This window comes from Ambystoma mexicanum, chromosome 10, assembly GCF_040938575.1.
Source record: "Ambystoma mexicanum isolate Mex_15411 chromosome 10, UKY_AmexF1_1, whole genome shotgun sequence".
Classification (NCBI taxonomy): domain Eukaryota; kingdom Metazoa; phylum Chordata; class Amphibia; order Caudata; family Ambystomatidae; genus Ambystoma; species Ambystoma mexicanum.
The window spans coordinates 882652079-882680027 of NC_090932.1; the positions used below are offsets into that span (position 1 = coordinate 882652079).

A 27949-nucleotide genomic window follows, 5' to 3' on the forward strand; every position below is an offset into this window, starting at 1 on the left:
CTCTGGAACTACACTTAACCTTTTGAAGTTCTGCTACTCACCCAAGATCCCTGACGGGGAGCTAACCCCCAATCAACTTGACAACAATGACTAAGGGCGCATGTGGCAAGTAAAAGGGTCCAATGGATTTGTTTACAAACTCCGTCTTCAAATGCAGCGACATCCCAGGCTGTTGAAGCCCCATCCACGTCTACGGGGAACCCCAGAGAAGACCACCTACTACCTACTATGCAGACAGGATTTTTATCTGTGAACATCAAACTGGACGATACAGTGTCCACCATTGGGTCCCTCCAGGCTAAATTAGACCAGGAAAGTGCCCGGAACACAGAAACCGAAGCCAGAATAAGTGGGACTGAAGATACAGTAGGCCAGCCCGGCCGATACATAACGTACCTGAAAGACAAACTCTCCAAAATGTGGGGCAAGTGAGAGGACCTGGAATCCAGATCCAGGAGGAATAACCTACGTATATTCGGAGTCCCTGAATCCACATGCAAGAGCCAAATGGAAGCCTTTGTTGACACACTCCTAAAGCCCATGTTTTGTACAACCTCATTTTCGGATCATTTCCTGGTGGAAAGGGCCCATTGCACCTTGGCCCCACCATCAAAGCCGGGCTCCTGAACTATAGGGACAGAGACCTGATCCTGAAACTGTCCAGAGAGATTGGAACTTTGACCTATGAGGAGAGCAACATCCACATATATCCTGACTTCGCTGCGGGGTTCCAGGCCCAGAGGAGATCCTACGAACAGGTGAAAAGACAGCTTTACCTGCGCCGTATCCCATACGCGCTGATATTCCCAGCTAAACTGCGACTACAACATGGATGCAGAGCACATTTTTTTGAAAACCCCTCAGCAGCTATGGACTATGTCAAATCCTCTATTTCACTACCACCTCCCAACCGCAGGGAATGCCAGAACAGGAGGCCTTGAACCAACGATGATCAGAGAGATCCTGCAGACTGAATGACTACACTGCTGTATCCTTTGTACTTGCTGCAATAGGTGGATAGATGGCACCGATACAGACAGTGCCAGTTTAATCCCTGACGGTGGCGACCGGTTGTGGGGGGGGTGGCATAGATGCTGCAGCATTCCCATCTCGGGAAAGTTCCAAAGGTTATGGGGGAGACACCATCTAGTTGGGGTGGATGGTGCCGGAGGGGGGGGGGACATGAACAATAAAAATCCACTATTTGGTAAATGCAAGAGAGGGAGGAGGAGGGGGGGGGGGTGAAGTTGGGGAAGTTAAAAGTTTTTAAAATAATGGTCATGTTGTAGTGCATGGTACGAAAAGCGTTTGTACACTCTGCCTAATTAGCAGACACAGTAAATTTAGATGGCCATTAATAGACAATTGAGCATAGGGCTAAAGATCAAACTACTAACCTGGAACGTCCAGGGACTTAATACCCGAGCAAGGCCAAGAAAGTGGGGGCATATGTGTCGCTACATGGACCTCAGGTGCTCATGCTGCAGGAAACACATGCTCTAAAGAAAGTTAATACTGACCTTCTACCTGGGTGGGATCCACTACGGTGCTACACTGAATACTCTACGCAGGCCAGAGCAGTACTTACACTTGTTCATTCCTCACTAGGCTTCCTCTATATGAAGAGTAAGGTTGACCTCCTGTGGGAAGATATGTACTTGTATGGGGCGATATAGCAGGACACCAAGTGGTACTAGTGAACACCTATGGGCCCAATATCGATGACCCAGCATTTTACCAAACTATTCTAGAGATTCTTCTTCCACTTGATGAGAGCGGGGTGATCTGGGGAGGGGACTTTAATACGATATTGGACACAGTTATGGACAGATCCTCTGATAATCCCCCAGGTACTCACGAAAGCAGCGGTTACAGCACACCAGATACTGTCACAATTGCCTCGAACAGATGTATGGAGGACACTTCATCCACATGACAAGGAATATGCGTATTACTCTACGTCCACGATTCTGAGTCCTGTATAGATTATTGGCTGAGAACTACCTCACTCAAACATACGATAGAGTTGTACTATCTTCCCACGCACGTTATCTGACCACTCTCCCATCGTCTTATGCCTTGAATTGCAGGATTCCCCCTTACCCTCACAGAGATGGAGGATTCCCTTGGCGATCCTTAAAACCCCAATGCGACTGAAGCACTACACATAGAAGTTGCAGAATGGGTACCCACAGACCCCTCACTGATGACAAAACAATCAGTACTCTGGGAGACCTTTAAGGTCTGGATCAGAGGCATTCTTATGGCCAAAACCACGGGACTACTCAAGAATGTTAGAAAAGAAATTAGTCGTGTTGATTTCCGGCTCAGAGACCAAGAGAACTATTATAGCACTACACATAAGCGAGAGACTCTAGCACACCTCAACGAACTAATAGGCGAATTCCACAAACTTGCAGACAGGGAGGTGCTATATATGACTACCCCAGTAACGGCCCATAGATATGGTGAAGGCGATAAAGCGGGCAGGTCATTAGCCAACATGTTAAAATCCGAAAACTATTGCAATCCCATTGCTGGGATACAAGCTATAAATGGTACTATGGTAACCCAGGAGAAAGACATAAATGAAGCGTTCACACAATTTACTCTGCATTATATTCTAACCGGGATGATGTCACAACGGATGACCTATCAGAATATCTGAATAAACTAGGTCTACCTGTGATATCGCCGGAGGTCAAACTCACTTTAGAACAACCCATTTCTCAGGAAGAAATCGTTAGCAGCATCAAAGCACTGGCATCTTGGAAGGCTCCTGAATCCAATGGCCTGGGTATTGAACTATATGAAGAATTCCATCAGGAATTGGTTCCGGTCCTACTGGGGGTGTGGGAGGAAGCTATGGAGCTGGGCACCCTTCCAGAAACAATGCAGGAAGCTATTATAGTTTTATTAAAACCACACCGACCCCCGCACAAAATGGCCTCTTATAGACCCCTATCCCTCATTAATACGGATGCTAAAATATTTGCGAAGATCTTTGCAACAAGACTTCTCCCCAACATGCCTCACTTAGTGCACCCAAACCAGTCTGGCTTTATCCCCATGCGATCCACAGCCTTGAACCTCCGCCGGTTGTTCAGAGCGTTGGCTCAGGTAAACCCGGAGGCGAAAGCGGTGGTGGCAGCCCTAGACGGCAAAAGGGAATTTGACTCAGTATCCTGGAAATATCTTTTCTCGGTTCTGCGCTTGTTTGGGATAGGCCCGTACTTCCTGAGCTGTGTCCGACTCCTACATGATACCCCGGGAGCGAGGGTCCTCAAAAAACGAACGCTATTGGCAGCGTTTCCCCTTGGCAGAGGTACCAGGCAAGTATGTCCCTTTTCCCAGGTACTCTTCTCCCTTACTATAGAACCTATGGCTGCCTTGGTCCGACTGATAGAGGGCATAGAGGGATTAGGATAAGTGGGTCCCCGTTGATAATATCACTCTATCTACGTCGATGACACTCTTTTGTATGTTCGAGACCCCGAGCAAAATTTAGCACCCATTAGGCAGGATATTCACGAATTTGCTCGGTACTCTGGCTATAAAATAAATGACTCTAAATCTGATTTGTTCCCCATCACTCCCGCCACCATACGTCCTTCCATTATCAGTGGGTTCAAATGGGCACCTATCGGAGTTCTTTATCTGGGCCTCATCGTGTCAAGAGAACACCAGACATTATATACAGACAATTACGAACACTATATGCATCTCCTGACCGCAAAATTACACTTATGGGCAAAACTGCCAATTTCCCCCTATGGGCGAATAGCAATCCTGAAAATGGTAGTCCTTCCGAAACTATTTTTTTTCTGCAATATACCCCTTTGGCCTGGTAGACCCTTTTTTTTACCAGACTCCAATCTTTGGTTACAGCGTTTGTGTGGGGGATCTGGGGTGGCAAGGTGTAAATACTGGAGGGGGGTGTCTGTACTTTTGGTCTCTATATGGTAGAGGAGAGGCACAGAGGACCCCAGCCAAGATTCTCTATGCGTAGCTATGGTCGAGCAATCAAGGCCTAGCTTCTCAGGAGGTGATGCAGGCTGGTTCTTAAGTACATTGTAGTCCCTGAACCCCCACAAAGGAATGTCCACACACTGTATTACTGAAAAGACAGTCTTTATATAATTAATATTCAAAGGTATGTACACTATCACAATAACGCACTTTGTACTCAGAAATCGACAATGGTAAATATATACAATTCTAAAGTGGTACCACCAATATTATCAGATCTCATTAAAGTGCATTAACTTTACTGTTAGAAGGTCACACAGATCAATAACAAGGAAACCAGCAATAGAGATAGGAAGGAAATTAAGATGGTTGACACAATTGGCAGACTACTGGCCCAGCTACCTAGACACAGTTCTGTGTGGAGATCCCCCCCCCCCTCCCCCACCCTCCCAACTGGGCAACCTGTAAAATAAAGATATATAGCACAAGCCCAGTCCATAATTGCTCAATAGTCTTATTCTCTCCTATAATGTTTTTACCCCCCAATGTACCTGGTGGAGTAGAGTTCTTCAAAGAAGCGTCGACGGATCCTTCTTGAGTGATCCCCTTTCAAGCGGGAGTCGCGGATCGTCGAGAGGTGTCGAAGAAGGTGAACTAGGCGTCGATGAGAAGTTCGAGGGTGCCGAGACCACGGTGTCGATCCAGGCGGTGCTCGTCGGCGACGTCCTGTGAGGATGAGGTGTGCGGGGCACCTCGGCGATTGATTGTTCAGGACTGCAAAGAGTTTCGGAAGAACGGTGGCCCAGCAAGGGCGTCGAGTCGTTGAAGTCTTTGTGGTCTCTGGGTGGCGGGAAACCCACCGGCGGATTCTCCTCAGCGTGTAGGCGGCATTAACCTTCTCCGACGGAACAAAGCGGTCGACATTGCGGACAAGGGAGTCCTTCGATTCAAATGTTCTTAGGCAAAGGAACGGGCGGATCCGGTAGGCAGCGGCACGGCGTCAAGCGGTCCCCTCTTCTGGGGCAACACGACTTCGACAGGCCTCCAGCGGTTACACAAACCTGCGAACCCTGGTCGATGGCAATGGACTTCGGCAGCGGCGAAGTCCTGGTGCTTCACTTCGTTCTCCTCAGCGGTCGCCGTCTCCGCTCGGCAGCCTTTCGAGGGTCTGACTTCCAGGGAGCTTCGGCGAAGGTTAGCGGTGCTCGATGGTCCCTCGGAGCACGGGAAGAGGGTGCCTTACCAGGTCCTCTCTCGGATCAGTCTTCGACGAATTCGGCAGCTTTCAAATCGGCTCGAAGCAAATGCAACAGCAGTCTTCTTCCAGCTGGGCGTCGAGGATCAGCAGTTCCAGTTACTCTTCAAGTGTAGACACAGCTTCTGAACAATTTCCAGTGGTGAGAGGTCCCCAGATATACTATCCTGTCTCTCATCCACACTGCTGGTTCACACTCAGCAGCCAATCATACAGAAGGGCATTCATGCAGTCAGTCAGCCAATCAGGCACACAGTGCATTCAGGCTATCCTCCTCCCTCTCAGACACTCACAACAAGGAATGTGGATTGGGACAAGTACCCAGCCATTCAACACTACACACTGCATTCAGGCCAGTTTCGGGCAGGGCTGTCTCAGTCTTTGTCTCTCATACCAGAAAACAGACAGCCACAACAAGAAGTGCATATTGGTCACACACTCCATTCACCCAGGTCCCACCCACAGGGTGTACCCACAACATACAGTCACTGGGAAGGCTCCAGCCAGTCTGGACTGGACATCACAACACCACCATATATGGAACTTCCACCCAACAGCCAGTCAGGGGGAAGGGACAGAGTCAGGGCTTCCCAGGACTTTGGGAAAACCATGTAACAGGCAATAGAAAGCAAGAGGCCACAGGGGCCATCTTGTTTTCCATCTGGAATCAACTGATTCCAATGGCAGGGCCTGGGTATCCCAAAATGGAGGATACTCAGCGCACCTGTCAAATTCAGCATGGAGCTGCCACCAGCCCATACCCTGCTCTGTGGGCCACCCATAGGTGCCCAAAAACATACAATAGGGGCACAGGGTTGTACCCCCACCCATGGGTGCCATAAGGGTATCCCATGGGTCTGTACACCAAACCAAAAACAGGAAGAGCTGCACTGCCAGGAGTTCCACATGGACTCCGGGGCAGAAAACAATACAGAACACCAATGAAAAAGGACTACAGGACAAGGACAGGGAGGCCCTGTCCCTCCAATGCATTTCCAGCATCACACAAGGATGAAATGGCATAAACTGACAGAGCCATATATACAAGCGGAGGTCTCGCTGCACCCGATTTTGAGCTCCATCTATCGTTGCAAGCCCAATTTGCTAAGCATTGGTATAATTTCAGAAGATACAGACGCACATATCCCGCTAGAGAGATATGCGGCATCCCGTAAGGATCTACGTTCCGTCATATGTGTGAATATTATCATCCTGTGGTATAACTGAACCTAGAAAGTGTCCCTAACTGTGTTATAACTGAACCTAGAAAGTGTGAATAATCTCACCCAGTGGCATAGTTGAAATTTAGAAGGTGTAAATAATCTCAACCAAAGGTATAATTGAATTTAGAATGTGTGAATAATCCCTCCCAATAGTATAATTAAATTTAGGAGGTGTGTATAATTTCATCCTATGGTATAATTGAACCTGGAATATGTCCCTAAATATAGTTTAAATAAACTTAGAAAGTGTGAATAATAGCATCCTGTGGTAGAACTGAACCTAGAAAGTGTGAACAATCTCACCCAGTGGTATAATTGAATTTAGAAGGTCTGTATAATCTCATCCTGTGGTATAACTGAACCTAGAAGTGTCCCTAACTGTGTTATAACCAAACTTAGTGTGAATAATCCTGTTTTATAACTGAACCTGGAAAGAGTGAGTAATCCCACCCAATGGTATAATTGAATTTAGAAGGTGTGTATAATTTCATCCTGTGGCATAGCTGAACTTAGAAGGTGTGAATACATTTCACCCAGTGGTATAGTTGAACTTGGGTAAATGCGAACAATGCATCCTACGTCCAACTATAGCATAGTCAAACTTAGGCATGCCATGAGTCTACCCGGCTCACCATGGTCTGCCGAAAGAGTCCCACTCACGCCTACCTCCCTTCCCTCCTCCTCTATCCCCCCTCCCCAAACCATCCCGCCCTCCACCACCACATTCTCAGCCCACTCGCTGTCCACCACACCCCCAACCCAACCCCTAACCAAACACCAAGCCAGAGGAGCCCGATGGCGAGCCAACCATCCTAAATCCCCTGCTCCTCCTATCCCCTCCACCCACCTGCCTTCTTACATCATGGCCGCGCCCCCAGCCCCTCCAACTAACAACCCGCCCAGCCACCACCCCACACGCCATCCTCTCATCCACTCCCCCAAACATCCTCTCCTTCCCCTCTCTAAAAAACGCACGTCTCACCCTGGCAAAAACAGTAGCCGCATCCCTCTCACCCTCCGACCCCCCCCCAACCTTCTCTCACACTCCAACTGCAACAAAAACCCTGAAAAGAAAACATACCTGGTCTCCCTCAATCTCCCAATACTCCTCCCCACTCCTGTCTCAACCCACCACCTCATTCTCCCAATCTCGATCACCACCACCACCCCCCCCCTTCCTCACCCTGCCTTAAACCCCTCTCCCTTGAATTCTCACCAAACACAACTGGAACTCCTAACCCCCTACACCCCATCTTCGCACCGCTTGACCCAAATCCAACCAACCTCACCCACCATCCAAACCCACCCCCCACCTCGACCGCCTGCCTACTCTTCCCACCGACCATCGACCACCCCCCTCTCGCCCCCCAGTTTCCACTGCCACCCCTCAACCCCCTCCACCAAACATCAACCTCCCCCCCACCCACCCCTCCCAAACTCCATCTCTGCAACCCCCTCATCACCCTCCGTTACCGAAGTAAGATGTATCCTTTCTAATGCCCGATCCGTAGCAAGAAACACACAGCATCTTTGACCTCCTCACCTCGGACAAACCAGGCCTTGTCTTTATCACAGAAACCTGGTTTTCCGACGACTTTACCCCCATTGCCAATGAAGCCTTCCCCGCCAGGCTACTCCCTCATCCCACTTAACCGACCCTCTAGAGGAGGAGTGTTAAGCAGAATCCTGTGCAGTTCCCTTAGGGAACACTGCAAAAAGATTAAGACTACAGGAGTAAGCAGTAAACCCAATTGGCAGCAGTCTGCACCACCCAGATTTACCTGGTAGCTGTGGCTGAGCATTCGGACTTCTCTCAAGAAGAGTAGGGCAGTATATAGAGTATACACAATAGGGCTAAAAACACAGTAGAGCAAACAAACACTGACCAGAGCTTTGTATAAAAAGTATATAATTATTTATTTAAAACACACTTTAGGAAATATACTAGCACTCTAAATAAAAAGCAAGTTAAAACACAGTCAGGTAAAGTATACACACCTCCCTTAATAACTATTAGACAAGTCAGAATTAAAACAACACAATTTGTTAAACCGATGTGAGCGCATAACCTGATGGCACTCCAATAGTTCAGTTAAAGGGAGAGAAAAAGGCAGGAGCATAGAAATAAAACAGGTCCCAACACTTTTAGGAGTTCTCAGCAAGGGAATAAAGGCAGTATAGACTGTAGAGCCAAAGTTCATAGGCCAGGCCCACTTTAAAGGGTGCAAAGCGAAATGTCCCCAGGATCACACGGTTTAAAATGCACTAAAAGTCTTTGCAGAATGTTCAAAAGAGGTTGGGGTGATTCAAGAAGGTAAAGTTAGAAGGTCTGGGGCCAACCCAGTTGGCAAGCCAAGGATTTGAGGGTCACCTTGGGCAAACCGAGGAAAGGGAGGCGCGGCAGGACACAGTACCTTAAAGAGAGAGGAAGCTCCAGCAGTGGCAGTTGTTCCTGGCAGTGGTTGCAGTTTGTTGTTTCGACCAGGGGAAGAGAGGATCTCATCGAGGAGGAAACGTGGAGTCGTTGCACTGCACAGGGATGAAACCAGCCGCAGAGTTCGTCGATAAAAGGTGCAATCCTTTTATTCGCGGCCAAAGTGGTGAAGCTTGGCTATCCAGCCGCCGGGGTGCTTGGCACGGGCGATTTGACCAAGAGACTCCCTTGGAAGGCGAAAAAGGGCGAACTGGTTGGTCCCACCAGCTCAGAGGAAGAAGACTCGTCCAGCAGAAGATCTTATCTTGACGTCGGGAAAGTGGTGAGGTAGTTGCAGCAGGGCTTCACCGGTGGTGTCGTCGATGCGGATGGCTCAGCTTCTTCCCTCTTCGGATTCTTAGGTCCTGTGGCGACTTCTGAGGTTCCAGTCCCAAAGGCCCTGCTTTTATGCAGGGAAAACCCCCATTCAACAGCCTAGCTGTCACTCAAACATGCTAAGTGGTGAGCCGGCCGGCTCACCACTGGCCCAATCAGAACAGAGTGCGACTTGAGTTGCTAAGGCAACGCAGTCCAGGGTGCCAATTCCCCTCCCCACCCATCCTGTGAAGCCCAGACAGAGTGGCACTATTTGGATGGCTTCTGTGGAGAAGCCCTCCAAAAAGTGGAACAAAGGGCTCGACCTTGGTCAGAGTTACAGAGACGACACAAACGCCATTTTAGAAGAGTTCTGGCAAAAAGACCCAACCGTGAATTTAATATTAAATAAATAAACCAGTGGTATCTTTAACATTGCACCAAAAAGTGGTGCGTTTAAAATCAATTGGAAAATCCCTTAGAGAATATTCCGGTGGAATATTTCGCGTGGTAACCACTGCCACCAGCCAGAAACTCGACAAGGGGGGACTGGATAGTGCCCCCTTGAAAACAGACCCAGGGGCAATATAATTAACCCCTTCCAGTACTTCCACAATATGATGGTTTGTACTGGCTCTGTTCACAATTTAGGACTAGTAAAGTCAATGGTGACTTTACATGCCCTGGGAGACAGTAGTCAGTCCCAGGGTATGGAGTCTATGTTTGGGGGTCACTGTGACACCTCTGTGTTCCTGCACTGAGGGTGCTGTGTAACACACACACACAAAAAATAGATGATACCCTATGGAGCAGAAAGAACACCCCATAGCCCATAAGCACACAAAGAGTCAAAGACATACCTCAAATCATGCCTATCAAAAACACATGAAACCCTATGGGGTAAAGGACCCCATAGAACACATACAAAGTCAAAGGAACACCTCAAATCATGTCTAAGAGTGGGAGGAAAAGAGTCTCACTCTTAGCAGGAGAAAAAAACAAAACCCAAAAATCCAGCAAAGCTGCGGGGGGGACTCGAGAGGTTTGGGAACTTAGCCTTATAAGAGAATTCTCCCTAACACAGAGGAGCAGCAATAGCCTTCAAGTCACACTTCTCCGCCTCAGTCATCGAAAGACAGACAGCCAACCATCCCTTCCTGCAAATCGCTTCTCGTCAAACTATCCCTCCCCCCAACTTTCTCCCACAGCTTCCTAATCATCTACAGACCCCCCTGGCTATGACAGGAAATTCTCAAGCAACCTCTGCGATTCGATAGCCACCATCCAACTAAACCATCCCACCCACACTCTTCTAGGAGATTTCAATATCTGGCTCGACATCCCGACCAACCCTATGACCCACTCTCTGGTCCACTGCTTAGACGCGATTAACCTCAATAGCCACATAAACGGACCAACTCAATGTAAAGGACACACTCTTGATGCCATCTTCAGCTCCCACGACCAGATACATGTAAGCCCCCCCCCCCCCATCCCTACCATCTGGTCCGATCACTTCATTGTCCCTTTCAACATTCGCTCACCCCCCCCTCCCCGAACCTCCAAATCTACGCAAATGCTGGAAGAAACTAAAAATCCTTCCCGACCTTGCCACGCGCTCTGTCAGTCTCCTTCCCCAACCTCCACATGCAATGTACGCTTGACCCCCGACGCCTTTGACACATTGCTCAATACCTCTTTAAACATGCTCAGGCCCACTTGGCGATCATCCGCTCGCCATGGCCCAGTTCCAAGGTGGTTTACACCAGAACTGAAGACTGCAAAACAACTATACAAATCCCTCGAATGCAAATGGCAGAATGATAAAACCATCATAAGCAGATCCACTTTAGCCCGGCACCATTGCCACTACAAAGCCAAAATCCGGAAAGCAAAAAAGCCCATTACTACTCTCGAATCCTCAACTGTGAAATCCCCAGCAAAGAACTCCACAAAATCATCTCTGAATTCACCAAACCATCATGTACCACCACCCAATCAACCCCTTCTCAATCACTCTGTGACTCCCTCTCTCTACACTTCTACACCACTGCTCTCGAAAGAACAAACTCCCTAACCAACAAACTGGCTGGCCGTCCTGCACCCACCGCACAATCCACCATTTCCTCCTGCCAGCCCACCGCCTGCGACTACAACCCACCCGACTTTCGACTCGTTCGCACCAATATCAACTAGCCAATTTACCAAACTTCTCTCTGTCCGGAAACCATCCGGCTCCCCGCTAGAAGCCTGGCCAGCCTCAACCCTAAAAGAAATATTTGCATCCACCTGCGCAGGAGAATATGCGAGAACCATCATAAACGAGTCCCTCCCCTCCGGAATTTTCCCAGACGTGTTCAAAACTGATCAGGTCAAACCCCTCCCTGGACCCTCTCGACCCCAAAAACTACTGCCCCATCTCAAACGCCAGATTCCTTGCTAAACTCCTCGATCGCACCACTTACTCCCACTTACTCCTTTGTCGAAGCCAACAATCTCCTAGACCCCACTCAGTCAGGTTTCAGACACCCGACACAGAACCAAAACCACCCTGACCTCAATCTGGGATGTCCTTAAAAACACTGCAGACTCTGTGGGATGCGCCGCACTAATCCTTCTCGACCTATCCGCCACCTTTGACACAATCAACCACTCAATTCTCCTCGACCGCCTCCTCTCCCTAGGAATCCGTGGAAACGCTCTCAAGTGGATAGCATCTTTCCTAAAAAATAGGAAACAAATAACCCTCCTCTCCTCGTTTGTCTCCGCTGGCCAACCAGTCAATACCGGAGTTGCACAAGGAGCATGCCTGTCAGCCCTCCTGTTCAACCTTTGTATATCCACCCTCCCACGAATAATCCGCTCACACAATATCCTGTGCTACAACTACGCCGATGACACCCAACTAATCCTAAAACTCCTGAACTCAAAACCCAACTGCCAGCCCAACCTCGCTGCCTGCCTACTTGCCATTGATCACTGGATGACCACAAATCGCCTCCTTTTAAACCCCACCAAAACTGAAATCATGGTGTGTGGCAACACCAAAATTCTTCCCCACCCTCTACCCTGGCCATCATCCATGGGCCAAACCCCCGACAACCTCTGCCTCAGTAAAATAACTTGGATGCACTCTCGACTCTGACCTAACCCTCTCACATCAAGTCAACGTCTCCAAGTCCTGCCACTACCAACCTCAAAATTCTTAGGCGCATTTTTCCGTACCTCTCCTTCCCCAACAGACTTGCCGTGGTCCAAACAATTGTGATGTCAAGACTGGACTATGCTAACTCCCTCTACCTCGGAGTCCACGCATACCACCTGAATAAACTACAAAGAGCACAAAATGCTGCAGCCAAGCTATTACTAGCACTTTGCCCAAGAGACCACATGTTTGGCAGAAACCTGTGCAGTTCCCTCTGGGACCACTCAAAAGATTTAGGACTACAGGTGTTTGGCAGTAAACCCACTTGGTAGCAGTCTGTACCACACAGGTTCACTTGGTAGCTGTGGCTGAGCAGTCAGACTTCCCTCAAGAAGAGTTAGGCAGTATACAGAGTATTCACAATAGGTCAAAAGAACACAGTAGAACAAGTAAACACTGACCAGGGCTTGGTGTAAAAGAGATATAATTATTTATTTAAAACCACATCTAGAAAAACACACAGGCACTAATAGTAAGCAATTAAAAAACACGGTCACTAAAAGATATACACTCCCTTAGAAGAATATTAGACAAGTCTTAAGTAAAGCCCCACTTATTTTCAGACAGCGGTGAGCGCTTAACGCATGTGGCACTCTAATAATTCGATTTAAAAGGGAGAGAAAAGCAGAGAATAAATTGAAACAGGTCCCAACACTTTTACAAGAACACAACAAGAGAGGAAGGCAACGTAAAACCGTGAAGTTAGAGTTCAGAAGGCCAGATCCACTTTAAGGGGATCAAAACGAAATGTGTCCAAGGTCACACGGTTGCAGTGCACAAAAGTCTTGAAAAGGTTCAAAGAGAGTTGGACCAAAGAAAGGGACCAGTTAGGTCAAGGCGGCCAGCCCAGTCCAGAAGGTTAAGGGGTTATTATTACCTTGTAGCAATCTTTAGAAAGGGAGGCCTGGCGGACACGGTACCTTAAAGTGGTGAGAATACTCCAGCGGGGGCAGTTGTTCCTGGCAGCGGATGCAAGTCGGTGCTTCGTCCGGGGGAAGAGAGGATCTCGTCGGGGAGGAAGACAGGAGTCCCTTGCACTGCCAGGGAAGAAACCAGCCGCGGAGTTCTCAGGTAAAAGGAGCGGTCCTTTTATTCGCGGTCCAGTGGTAAGTGGCTATCCGGTTGCCGGGGTGCTTGGCACGGGCAATTCGACCACAAGACGGTCTGGGGTGCGAAGAGAAGAAGGTAAACTGGTTGTGCCCACCAGTCAGGGGAAGAAGGTTCTCCAGCCGGGAGATCTTCTCTGTCGTCAGGAAGTGGTGAGTCGGTTCCGCAGGGCTCCACCGGTGGTGTCGTCGTGGCAGGTCAGCTCAGCTTCTCCCTCGTCGGATTCTCAGGTCCTGTGGCGACTTCTGAAGTTCCAGTCCCCAAAGCCCTGCTTTTATGCAGCACACCCCCATTCACTCAGCATAGCTGTCAATCAAACATACTAAGTGTTGAGCCGGCCGGCTCACCACTTGGGCCAATCACACAAGAGTGCGACTTGAGTTACCAAGGTAACTCAGTCCAGGGTGCCTAAACCCCCTCCCACACTCCCTCTGGTACCCAGACAGAGTGGCACCACTTTTGGAGGCTTCTGTGGAGAAGCCCACCAGAAAGTGGAACAAAGGGCTCGACTTGGGTTGGAGTCACAGAAGAGAACACAAACGCCATTTTAGAATCGAGTCCTGGCAAAAAATACCAACCGGCGAATTAATATTAAATAAATAAACCGGCGGTATGTTCGAGGCTATGAGAATTAAATAATTAAAGTTGGTAGCCTCGAACAATGGGAAAATCCCATAGGGATATATTTGCGGTCGAATATAAAAAGTAGTATCCACTGCCACCAGCCAAAACTCGATCAGGGGGGACGGAGACGTGCCCCCTCGACTAACGGACCCCGGGGCAATCGAATTGCCCCGACCAGTATGTCCACAATATGATGGTTTGTACTGGTTTCTGTTAATAATTTGAGACTAGTAAAGCCAATGGTGACTTTACATGCCCTGGGAGACAGTAGTCAGTCCCAGGGTATGGAGTCTATGGTGGGGTGTCACTATGACACCCCTGTGTTACTGCACCGAGGGTGCTGTGTAACACACATAGTAAAAACACATGAGAACCTATGGCGTAAAGGACCCCATAGCCCATAAAACACATTAACAGTCAAAGAAACACCATAAATCATGTCCAAGAGTGGGAGAAAAAGAGTCTCACTCTTGGCAGGAGAAAAAAAAAACTCCAGAAATCCAGCAAAGCTGCTGGGGGACTCGCTAGGTTAGGAAATTCAGCCTAAAGAGAGAATTCTCCCTAACACCACGCCTCTCCAGCTCTCAAAACTCTCCACTGGCTCCCGGTTGGACGAAGGGTGACTTTCAAAACCTTATGCATCTCTCACCGAGCAATGCATTAAACCGAACCCCAATACCTTCACGACAAGCTAAAACCCTAGCATCCACCGCACACTCTAAGATCAACCCCTGCCTGCCTCCTAGTGATACCAAACACCAACTCAGTCAAGTTAGGTGGATCATCATTCTCAGCATTGGCCCCCACGCTGTGGAACTCCCTTCCACCCCACATTCGACTCACCGAAGACCTCATGTCTTTCCGTAAAATATTAAAAACCTGGCTTTTCCCTTAAAACAAGCACAATAAGTAGAAATCAAAGGTTGTTGAATCAAAGCCTGCTTAGACATTCGAACAAACACAAAACTAAATTGGCCAATATAAATGAAAGAATAAAGGAAAATAATGGATGAAGCTTGTAAAGTGGATGGAACAGATGAAACGGATGGAGTGGATTGAACCGATGGAGTGGAAGGAACGGATAGAGCGATTGAAACGGATGGGATGGGACCGAGTGGATTGCAACGGAAGCAATGGATGGAACGGATAGAGCAGAGGGAACAGATTCAGTGAATGAAACAGACCGAACGGATAGAACAGAGAGCTTGTTGGACTGAGTCTACTTGTCTGAACGAACGTAAGGAGTGAACGGAACCGTAAGGAGTGGATGGAACGGAACGAGTGGATGGAACAGATGTGACGAACGAGCAGATTGAACGAATGGAAAGGACGAGTAGTTATAACGAATAGAACAGATGGAATTAATCGAGTGAAAAAATGGATGCAATGGATGACGTGAATGAAACAGATAGGGTGGACGGAGCGGACGTAACCTCTGTCCTGGACAGAGTGGATCGAACAGATCCAATAGAGTGGATCGAATGGATGGAGTGGATGGAACTGACTGAACTGATGGAATGGACGGAGCTAATCGAATGAATAAGAATGATGAAACGGGTTGGACACTTTAAATGGATGGGAAGGATGAAATGGGTCTACAGAACGGATGGAGTAAGCTATGCGGTCGATGGGATGAATGGATGGAATGATCGAAAGACTAACAGATTAAATGGATAACACAGACTAAATGGATGAACTGACGAATTGGAATGAACGGACTGAGTAAATAAAACGGATAGAATAAATGTTACTTATGGAGTGCTCGATCTCAAGCGCCTAACTGATAACCACCATATCACAATGCCACGCTTACTCTCTCCTACACCAACACTGAACTAGAACACAGCGATAGTATGACACATTCGGTATAGCTGTTCTCTTACTAACACCCGCCACATACTCCTCCTCATCCTAATAAAACACAGCCAGCTAGCACACACCGCTAGCTTAAGCGTCTCCTCAGGCCTAACGCAGCCACAAATCAGTCTGGGCGATCTCTCCAGAATGAACACACATACCTGACCTCCCAACCACCACACCTATCGCTAAAAAGCAGCTATCATGCGACTGCCACACCGGCTGCACACACGCACCTTCTGACTCTTTCTCTCTCTACTGACTTGAACTACGGTTCCCAAGGGCATTCAACCTACCAGCGCTTTGAGAGCATACCAATGATACATAAGGCGCTATATTAATGCCAAGTAACATAACATATGCGATACACGACACAAGGACACCTGTGCCTATGATCCGGTTGGCACCACTGTTAATGCATGGTCAAAAATGTTAGCAGAAATTCATTTACAGACACCCTACGATCGAGACGCCCCGTTATGGTGCTTTCCTGGTTTATCACCCACATATGACGAGACCCTGCAGAGAACATGGGACCCTGAGAAGCAACTAAAAATGGGAGACATGTACCCTGATGGAGAATACATTTCCCAAGCTGCTTTTGTAAATACTATTGGAGGGGGACTGTTGAAACTGCTGCAATACCATTGCATGAGAGCTGCATTTAGTAAAAAAATGGCCGACTTTCCCAAGGGAACCGGACTCGCACGAGTGTATACAAGCCATCAGGTCCAATGACTGTTGGAGCATGGGAGCATCCAGACTATATTGGCGGACACAAACATATGTCCCTTCTAAAAACTTGATTAAAGACACTTGGGGAAACACATTTCAGATGCACTATAGGGGATGTACAATGGCGGAAATACTGTCAATTGACAAAATCTGTACCTTTAAATGCTGGATTACGCCTAATACAGTTCAAAATATTAAATCAGTTGCACTATACCCCTGCCAGAAATGCCAAATTCATGGAGGGATATAGTGGTGAATGTTTGAAATGTGGCAGCTCTCAAGCAGATGTATTTCATATGTACTGGATATTTCCCCTGATTCTCTCTTTTTGGGGCACCGTGGCTGAAACAATTGAAGCTATTACACACATACCATCTTCTTTAGCCCCACCCTTAAATACCTATTTGGAGACATTGGTGAAGTTGCAGAGACCGCAAGAAGACTCTTAATGTTGCATGCGTTGTAGCTAAGAATTGTATCTTGAGGTACTGGAAATCAAAGCATGCACCAAAAATAGGCTAATTCCTCCTAGAATTAACATATGTGAATGAATGTGAAGAACTATTTATAATGTCTGTACCTGCAACCTGTCGTCCAAAAGACATTTGGGCCCCGTTCAGAGTGTATCTATGTAACATGACATCAGATGTTGATAGCTCCTGATTGTTTATGCTATGACACCCAAATGTAGCTAGATGTGGCTTAAAGTGGTAAGCAATGTACGCTGTATACCTATGCTGATGTGAAATGCGATTGTTAACATGACCATGCAATAAACAAAGTTTAAAAAAAACAAATCTCTGAGAAAAAGTCTTTTTAATGCTGGTTGTAGCAAAATCGGATCCCCGGTGGGGTCATCTGCCATCCATTGCGCCACATACTGTAGCTGGCACGCCAGAAAGTACAATTCAAAATTCGGGATCTTCAACCCTCCCTGTGCATAGGGCGACGGTAATACTTTAAGTGCAACTCGCTGCCTGCCCCCTTGCCAAAGGAAGCCCCTGCATGCCTTGTCTAGGTCTGTGAAGAATTTCTTGGGACTATTATACGGCACATTTCCAAAGCAGTGCCTTAGTCTCGGCAATGCCACCATATTTAACGGCGCCGCTCTCCCTGCCATCGACAGCGGTAGCTTGCTCCAAAACTACATTGATTCAAGCAAGCCCTCCTTAGCTCAAACTGTTAGTTTTGTGTTCACGCTTAGGATTATGATGTATGTTCAGCCCTAGATATCTAAAAGAGTCCTTACTCCATGGTAAGGGCAGAACCGGCAGTTCAGCTTCTCTAAGCGTCGCCATCCCGTCCCCGCCAGCGGGAATAGACATGACTTGCCCCTATTTATTCGCATCCCAGTCAGTGTGCCGAAGTTGCCCAACATCTCCAGCACATAGAGCAAGTTCACCTCCGGGTTACTCGGATAAAGCAACGTATCATCTGCGTACATTCACACTATGTGCCGCACCCCATCTATTTCTATACCAGCATCACTATATTCCTGTCTCAGAAGCGCCAGTATGGGTTCCGCTGCTATTATGTATAGCATTGAGTACGGCGGGCACCCCGGTCTTCTCCCTTTATGCAGTTCCCACTTGTCAGAAAACCTGAAGCCCGTCTTGACCCTAGCCATAGGTGGAGTGTACATTTATTTCACCCATTTCATATAGTTCTGACCTATTTCCCATCTTAACCATGGTTGCATATAACCAGTCTCAGTGCACCGAGTCAAACGCCTTGGTAGCATCCAGAGAGGTCATGGCGCTTTGGTCAGCCCTGTCTCTCATGCAATGAATGAAATGATGCACTCGCCTCAAATTCCCAGCAATACCTCTCCCAGCAACATATCCTGTCTGATCTTGATTGACAAAGGTTGGTATTACTGACCTAAGCCCATTTGCCAGGAGTGCCGTAAGTATCTTACTATCCTGATTTAGTAAGACAGCGGTCTTTAAGAACTCAGGCCTGTTTTTTCCTTGTTTTATTTGAGGAGTAGAATTATCACAGCCTTGCACATACTTCCTGGGAGGTTTCCCAGTTCAAATGCTTCATTGTAGCGCCAACTTATTTACATAAGCCTTATAGAACTCTCCTTTTAGCCCGTCCGTACCTGGTGCTTTGCCTGAGGGTAATTATCTTATCGTGGCCATAACTTCCTCAGGGGTTATGGGCTCCTCTAGCACATTACTTTGTTGTTCATCTAGTCTCGGCAGGGTAATAAGGTCTAAGGCGTCCTGTAACTCCTCCTACCTCTCTAGTCGTGGGTCAGTGTATAACCCCTTGTAATATTCAGAAAACACATTGATACCTGCTTGCGTGTTCACCACCGCCCGGTCTGTGTTTAGGATGGAGTGTATTGGAGATCTTACATTCCTATTTCTATATAGCCAGGCTAACATTCGCTCTGGTTTACTCCCTTGCGCGTGACTTCTTTCAATAATCTTGCATAACTAAACTTACCCAGTGTTAGGCAGAAACCTGTGCAGTTCCCTTGGGGACCACTGCAAAAGATTTAAGACTACAGGTGTTTGGCAGTAAACCCACTTGGTAGCAGTCTGTACCACACAGATTCACTTGGTAGCTGTGGCTGAGCAGTCAGACTTCCCTCAAGAAGAGTTAGGCAGTATATAGAGTATACACAATAGGTACAGAGATACAGTAGTACAAGCAAACACTGACCAGAGCTTTGGTGTAAAAGTATATAATTATTTATTTAAAGACACACTTGCAGATTACACTAGCACAAAGAGGTAAGTAAATTCAGCACACAGTCACTATTATATATATACAACCCTAGTTACTTATTAGACAAGTCTTAATGAGAAACACCACTTATTTTCAGACAGAGGTGAGCGCTTAACATAAGATGGCACTCTAATCAGTTATTAAAAAGGGAGGGAAAAAGGCAGAGTTATGGAAGCACACAAATTTCAATACTTTTCAAAGAACCACAGTAAGGCAGGATAGGCAGAGCTCTACTGGAGAGCAAGGAAGTCAATTGCAAGGCCCACTCTTGGAGAGAGCAAGCAGAAAGGGTCCAGGTTCACACGGTGGGGGTATGCCCAAGGAGTCTTGTAGATAGTTTGCACACAAAGAATGAAATTAAAGTCAGGAAAAGTTAGCTAGGTTGTCCCAGGCTAGCCCAGGTTAGAAAGTCGAGGCTTTACTGTCACCCCGAACGATCTGTCGCAAGGGAAGCCAGGCGGGATACAGTACCTTAAGTGGGAAGGACACTCCAGCGGAGGCAGTTGTTCCTGGCAGCGGATGCAAGTTGGTGTTTCGTCCAGAGGAAGAGGAGGTCTCGCCGTGGAGGAAAGATGAAGGTCATTGCACTGCCAGGGAAGAAACCAGCCACGGCGTTCTTCGGTTAAAAGGTACTACCCTTCTATTTTCGGTAGTGGTAAACCGTCGCATTCCGGTTGCCGGGGTGCTTGGCATGGGCAAAGCGGCCACGAGGTGTTCCAAGCAGGCGAAAAGAAGGCAAAACTGGTTATCCCCACCAGTCAAAGGAAGAAGACTCTCCGGACTGGAGATCTCCTCTGTCGTCGGGAAAAGTGGTGAGACGGTTCAGCAGGGCTCCACAAGTGGTGTCGTCATTGCAGGTCGGCTCAGCTTCTCCCTCCTCGGATTCCTAGGTCCTGTGGCGACTTCTGAAGTTCCAGTCCCCAAAGCCCTGCTTTTATGCAGCAAACCCCGATTCATTCAGCCTAGCTGTCAATCAAACATGCTAAGTGGTGAGCCGGCCGGCTCACCACTTGGGCCAATCACACAAGAGTGCGACTTGAGTTACCAAGGTAACTCAGTCCAGGGTGCCTAAACCCCCTCCAAAACCCCCTGTAGTACCTAGACAGAGTGGCACCACTTTTGGAGGCTTCTGTGGAGAAGCCCGCCAAAAAGTGGAACAAAGGGCTCGACTTGGGTTGGAGTCACAGAAGAGAACACAAACGCCATTTTAGAATCGAGTTCTGGCAAAAAATACCAACCGGTGAATTCATATTAAACAAATAAACCGGCGGTATGTTCGAGGCTATAGGAATTAAATAATTAAAATTGGTAGCCTTGAACAATGGGAAAATCCTATAGAGATATATTTGCGGTCGAATATAAAAAGTAGTATCCACTGCCACCAGCCAAAACTCGATCAGGGGGGACGGAGACGTGCCCCCTTGAACAACAGACCCCGGGGCAATCGAATTGCCCCGACCAGTACGTCCACAATATGATGGTTTGTACTGGTTTCTGTTCATAATTTGAGACTAGTAAAGCCAATGGTGACTTTACATGCCATGGGAGACAGTAGTCCGTCCCAGGGTATGGAGTCTATGTTTGAGGGTCACTAAGACACCCCTGGGTTACGGCACGGAGGGTGCTGTGTAACCCACATCAAAAACACATGAAACCCTATGGAGTAAAAGACCCCATAGCCCATAAAACACATGGAAAGACAAAGGAACACCTCAAATCATGTCTAAGAGTGGGAGTAAAAGGAGAAAGAAATACACCCCAAAAATCCAGCAAAGCTGCTGGGGGACTCACTAGGTTTGGGAAATTAGCCTTTACAGAGAATTCTCCAACACCCAGCCTATCCCATTGTGTTCTAAACACCTGCCTCAATCTGATTTCTTCCTCCACATGTTCTCCTCTAGCATCCCCCAGCGTTCCAGTACCAATAATTTACTTTCAGTTTCTTGTAAGTCTTTAGTGATGTCTTTCTGCACACCCCACCCCCTTGCTGCTGTGGCTTTTATCTCTCCTCTAATCACCACTTTATATGTTTCCCAAATTGTGCCCACATGTTTTACACTTGCCTCGTTTCCTTCCATGAAATCAACCGTGGTCTTTTTTATATGTTCATTAAACGCTTTATACTGCAACAATTCGCTTCTCGATCTCCAAGTGGGTCAGGGCGGTCTCGGGCCGAAACCCTCCATACTGTTAAAAGGGGGGCATGATCCGACAAAACCCTAGCCTGATATCCGGCTTCTGTAAATTCCCACACGTTTTCCTCCACTGTGAACAAATAATCCAGCCTTGTGTGAACTCCATGGGGGGGCAGAATAATGTGAAAATGTTCTTCTTTCTCTGTGTAATGTCCTCCATATGTCCACTAGCTGAAAATGGTTAAAGAGTGTGTTCAAGACCTTTACCGTCGGGGCTGGTTATTTATGCGTTGTCAGACCTATCCATAATTGGATTCAGGGTGCAATTGAAATCACTGCCCCATATGACAACTCCTACCCTGTAAGAGCCTAGCCTCGCATACATCGACCGAAAAAAGACAGTGGCATCATGATTGGGCACGTAGGTATTTACTGTGCATACTTCCCGATTCTCAAGCATACCATGTAAAATGGCCATCATCATCTGCCTTGGTGTTCAATACTTTGAATGGGATAGCTGGATTCACCCATATTAAGACTCCTCTTGCGTATGTTGAATATGTGGAACCCACCATCAACCACCCCCATGCATGTCCTGGCCAATTTCTTATGTTTCTGTGCATTCAAGTGTGTGTCCTGCAATAGCGCTATCCCCACTTTATGCCTTCTTAAATACATAAACTCCCTCTGGCATTTGACATAGTTATTGAGACCTCAGACATTCCAGGTCATAATTCTCCCTCCTTCAGCCATCATTCGCTAGTTTCCAGCATTCTGGCGGGACCTTGGATCCACCCTCCGAACCAACTGGGATAGTGTGTAGTGTTATCAATATAGACAGGCTTCCTCCCATGTTCTCGTTTCACCCCCTCCCAACAAATAACAAATCTTTCCCAAACTGTAACTGTCCAGCAATGCCATGCATGCTTGGACTCATCCCGCTTCCGCTCCTCGAATCCCCAGCCAAATCCGGGGCTCCTGGTGTCCAACGGGTGGGTACAATAGCGTACCCTGTAAAAAGGATATGGGGTAGTAGGTGGTCTCCCTTCTTGCATCTCCGTCTTATTGCTCCTGCGATAAGCCACCTCTTGTAGCTACAGAATTGTTCCACACATCTTGTCTCTTTTATTCCGCAGGTGTGCATCATGGCAAATCCGCTAGCGTCTAAATGTTCCTTTCGTTAAAGACGTCCTGTTGCTGCCTCCAGTCTTTCTGTTCATCATTCTCTCCTGTGCTCACTCGTCGAGTGGTGGAACCTTCACATTGTCCATCCAGTCTTGTGCTTCTGATGGCGTCTCAAAGAACAGGGCCTTACCGTTGGGAAGGATCTTCAACTTAGCAGAGTAGATCAGCATATATTTGATACCAGCTTTTTTCAGTGTCACTTTCCTGGCAATAAATTGTGCATGGCTTTTTTGTACTGAAAGGTGTAAGCCAGTTTCGCAGAGGCCCTCTGTATGTCATCACTGTTCGTGGAGAGTGCTAAAATCTTCTCTGTCCTTGTAATTGAGGACCTTAGCAATTATAGGCCTCAGCGGAGCTCCTGGAGGTGGTCTCCTTACCAAGGAGCGATGTGCGCGCTCTATGTTGAACCCCCCCTCCTCTGAGTCAAGTTTCCAGCACCCAGTTCCTACAGCAGTAGGTTTTCTATATAATTGGTGGGGTCGGATCCCTTCGTTCCCTCCGATAGGCCCACAATCCTTATGGTATTGCACCGTGCTCTTCCCTCGGCATCTTCCGCTCTGTCCTCCAACAACTTCACTTTTGACGTAAGATGTTAACTTCTTTAGACATATGCTTACTCTCCATGGTGTTCTCCTTCACCTGTGCTTCCAGTGGCATGTGCGCTCTGCCAGCCCACGTACATCTTGCCGCAACAGGCCTACGTCTATCCTGACTGCATCTATCTTGGATACTATAGTGGCCTGTGAATCTGGGATGGCATTTAGGATCTGTTGATTTCCCTGATCTGCGGCCTCCTTGTGGCCCTTGATCTGACCTGTTTTGCTGTGTTTGTTTGCGTCCTCCGCCGTGTCCTCAGGACCCTCTGCGAAGGCTTCCATGGTGGTCTGCTTGCCCTTCGCCTTGTTGCCTTTTCCTGCCATCAATTCAGTTCAGCCTGTCACCCCCTCACCCCTGAGATCCAACCAAGATCGTGGCCTTTCGGTGCCTGCACTTCCAGTTTGCGTTCTAGAGCCTTCAGTGGCTCCACTTATTCTCTGTGTTCTACTTACACAGCCATCTCCCTGCTGGCCAATAGTGTGATTATTGTTCTTAGGGCAGGGCCCTATTGGTCTACTAGTCTGAGGCTTCAGGTGATTATTTCCTGCTTCGGGTCTACTCCGGGCATCACTCTGTATCTCGTAGATCCAGGTGCTTGCCACGTTTGCCGTATGCCCTCCCTCTCTTGCCCTCTTCAGCAACTGATGATGCGTGCTTAGGTCAATGGTGGCCCTATTGGACTTATGTCCTCAAAGTGGTCCATGCTCCTTACGCCCGGTCTTCCCTATGCTTCCTTGGGGGTGGTTGCAACTTGTGTAAACTGTCATAATGGACTCCGTTCCCCCAGGACGTCCCAGGGTGCAGTTTATGCACTGGCCTTACCACCCCCTTTGCGCTGGGCTCGCCGGCCTTCCGTTAGCCCCCTCTCCTTAACGCATTAGTCCTCCAGTCTCTCATCCACCATGCCTTCCAGGTCGTTACTTCCCAGTCACCTCTGTGCCGCCACCAGCAGACTTATGCCCTTCTCTCGCTGTGCTCTGAACACCACCTCCTCATCAACTGCATGCCCGAGTGGTGGTTTTAATGCCTGGGTGTCCCCTCCCCAGGAGGACACCTCACCTGCTTCATTTGTTCCAATATGCCTTAATGTCTCATTCACAGACCTTTGCTGCTGTACCTCCCTCTCGCCGCTTATGACTGAATCAAGGGGGAGTTCTGAAGGCTCAGGTGACGATTCATGTATTTCTCCCCAGCCTGTTGGCTTGAATAAGTCTGTAGCCTGAAGGCATCTTCTCGCTGCGCAGAGGGGGTCACTCCTCCCAGTCCTGGTATTCTGCCCAAGTACACCCTGTATCAGGTGACTTAGTGCTGGCAAATTGCATGTGCTGCGGTTCTTTGGTCCTTTACCAATCGGCCACAGTAGTGTGTCGCAGCTGGCGCTCTCACCCTCCAAACATTATGAGCAACTCCCAGATCAGGGGTTGCTAATGCAATGTGGCAACGAGTTCCTTGTTTTGAGTATTGTGGCAATTCATAAGTGATCCTGTTTTTTTCAGCACAGCTGGGGAACTGAATTCTGCTTTATCCAATCTTAAACATGTTTCGTTCCATTTGTCAGAAGCGAGCCAGCTTCCATGCAGAATCTATATATGCGACGGAGGAGCGCAGTGTCCTTCATTTCACAGGCAAGTGGCTCCCCGCCAGCTCGGCCTATCGTCCTGGAGCCTCTACTCCACTTTTAGCCTTGCGCCCTCCGACTGCTGTGGCTCTCCTGATGTGCACCGGTCCGTTTCCAGCTGCTTGACGTGGGTCCCTGCTCGTGCGTAGCTCCACCTATGTTTGTTCGTATGTTCCTGGCGCATCTGCACCCACTTCAGCACACCTAGAGTGGGCTCCTTCCCCAGTGACAGTGTTGTCCTTTTGTTTGCACCCCTCGCTGGTGTGAGGCACCAGCTCTTTCCGCCCTCTCCGCCTCGCTGCTGGGCTTTACCTATCATCCAGGCTGCAACTGTTACAATACTTCACACTTGATACTATATCTAAGTGTGTTCTCATCTCCAGTCACGGACCTGCTCCCAAGCTTCCAGCCGGCCGTTCAACCATTCGCCTGCAGCTCACAGTTGCGTCTCGTAGCCACCTGCAATTACTTCCCAGTCCTTTGTTTGGTTGCGCCGTCCATCTTGTTTCAGAGTCGCCTCACTGGAAACAAACTTGCCATCGACCTCTAACTTGGTATCTTGCTCATATCAGACCCCAGCTTAATCCTGAATGGGCGCCGCACCTTCATACATCAGGCATTCCATTTCTGAGCCCAAACTTTCTTTGTTAACTCTGTAGCTTTGCAGGATCAGCAGGGGCTGCATAGGAGACAAGTCCTACTTAATGGCCACTTAGCCATGCCCACCATGCATGTTTCAGATCTCAATTCAAGACATTTCTGTTTCATTTACATTGTTTGGTGCTCAATGTCAAAAGCCCCTCATTGGGTATTCGTGCACGTATTAATGTCTTAAATCAATGTGGGATTCTCAAACAAGTGGGCTTGTAGTAGATAACAACTAGGGGTGTACCGAACTTCGGCTTCGAGTAAGTATTGGGCCTAATTCCGGCTGAAAAAAAGCAATTCGGCTCTGGCCGAATAGTTTATAGTTATTCGGCTCTTGCCGAATACTTTGACATTCTCATTTGAATACAAGGCAGCATGAACTCAGAAAAGCAAGTGTAGACTTCAGTTTGCAAAACTGAATACAATTAGACCAGAAAAATTGCTATCACACAGCTGAAAAATATCTTATATTGTAATCTTCTCTTTTGGGCATGTTTTGTTACAGATTCTTGGACAAAAAGTGCTCATCTTTTATACTTAGCCTGCAACAATACAGGAACTTCTTTTCTTTTGGCGAATGTGTAGGCAAATGTGTATATGCAATGTGCACTTTTTTCAGTTGGAAAAAGCAAACTGAAAGAAATGTGCATAGATACTTTCAGTTCTTGTCATGTCACTTCCCATTGCGTACGTCCTAGTCCCCCCTTTTCTTTTTTTTAAGGACTTGAGTCCTGAGTTTAACATCTTATATTTTATCAGGAAATTATAAGTTGCATGTGTTTGTGGATTGACGAGAAAGAGTGGCAAGGATAAGTGAAAAGTGAGCAGCCTTTTTTTGGGGAGAGGCGAATAGTTGTGAGATGCAGTTCACGCATTTCAGATTTCCTCTCGACTTGTGTCCTGCATGAGCCAACATGAACCATTTTATACATTTCTATGTGAGCTGCAAAGAAGTTTTGAAACTCAACCACCTCGACTTTGCAACTGGATAGAGAATGCAATGCATCTGATTCACAAAGGCAGTCCTTTTGCATTTGTGAAGCCTCCTACTTTAACTGGCACTGAATATGCAACAATCTTCTGTACATTTGGTCCCTTCATTTTGGTTAAATTATTATTATATTTCTAACTTATATACTTTAAATAAAGATACTACATTAATTACAATGAAGAGAAATAAAAGTACATAATGCATTTAAAATGGTGCTTTATTTGTGTTTTCAATAAGTGTGTTTTTTGAAGTTTGGAACATGATTTATTAAATAAAGCAACTATTCTGCTTCATATTCGGCTTCGGCCAAATAGTTGAAAAACTATTCGGTATTCGGCCGAATACTAAATATGCTATTCGGTACAGCCCTAATAACAACATGGGGTGGTGTACCTACTCTTGAATTCTCCTTGGAAGTGAATCTGTTAAACATTCAACAGTACATTTTGCTGCTTTAAAGATATTGGGGGGGGGGAGTGAAGATAAAGCTGAGAGACTACTAAGGTAAGCATGTTAACCATAAGCAGGAAGACATGCAGTCTGCATCGTCCCTACCCACTGTCAACTACTGTATCTTTACTTGAAAAAGAATCGGAGGCCGATGTTGAAGATAAAAATGTGTACATGATGTTCCAAATATAAAGCAATGGTCCCTGCACACACAGCATGAAAGGAGTCAAGAGAAGATGTGTGGCGTGGACACTCTAACTGGAGGTCACTTCCAAAGCTAGTTCTTTTCCTTTTGGCACAGGTTTTCCTTCTGTAGTAAGCAGCGGTCTGAATATAAGCACCCTATTATTTTGTCAATAGGTTGAAAATCTCATTATTGTAAACAATGTTTTATTGATAGGAATGTTTTTTCAACATTGATCAATTTAAGGCTTGCTGTATACTTCTATGCAATGTTCAATCAATTGGTTGTTTGTGTTCTTTTTGCAGCGTATTCACAGCCAGTGGATAACCACGTCAGCCCAAATATATATATAAGCCATCCTCTGCCACCCGCATCACCAAGTAGATACTCTCCTGTACCCAAAGGAATGCTAGGAGATGATGAGCTCACAAGGTAGGTTGTAACATTACGCTTGCCAAGAATAAAGCAATATAACTAACTGATATAGATTGAATTGAGCATGGCTTTTAGTATGAACTGATCACATTGTGTTGGTAGCCATCTAAATGGGTTGGGAGCACAAAACCATGCTTATTTGCAAAGCACATATTTTTCAAGTGATCTAAATTAAGTGCCATTACGTTGTCTTTGTACATTGGT

The 27949-nt window shown here is 47.3% G+C and overlaps 1 protein-coding gene across 28 annotated transcripts in view; it reads left to right on the top strand.

The window, feature by feature from the left end:
- Positions 1–27949, top strand: part of DLG1 (discs large MAGUK scaffold protein 1) — a 2685689-nt gene that overhangs the window by 1757780 nt on the left and 899960 nt on the right. For all 28 annotated transcript variants that reach the window (XM_069618589.1, XM_069618591.1, XM_069618601.1 and 25 more), the window contains one exon: positions 27616–27742. In XM_069618589.1, coding sequence (XP_069474690.1) covers positions 27616–27742 — 127 coding nt within the window. The remainder of the gene's footprint in view (positions 1–27615; positions 27743–27949) is intronic.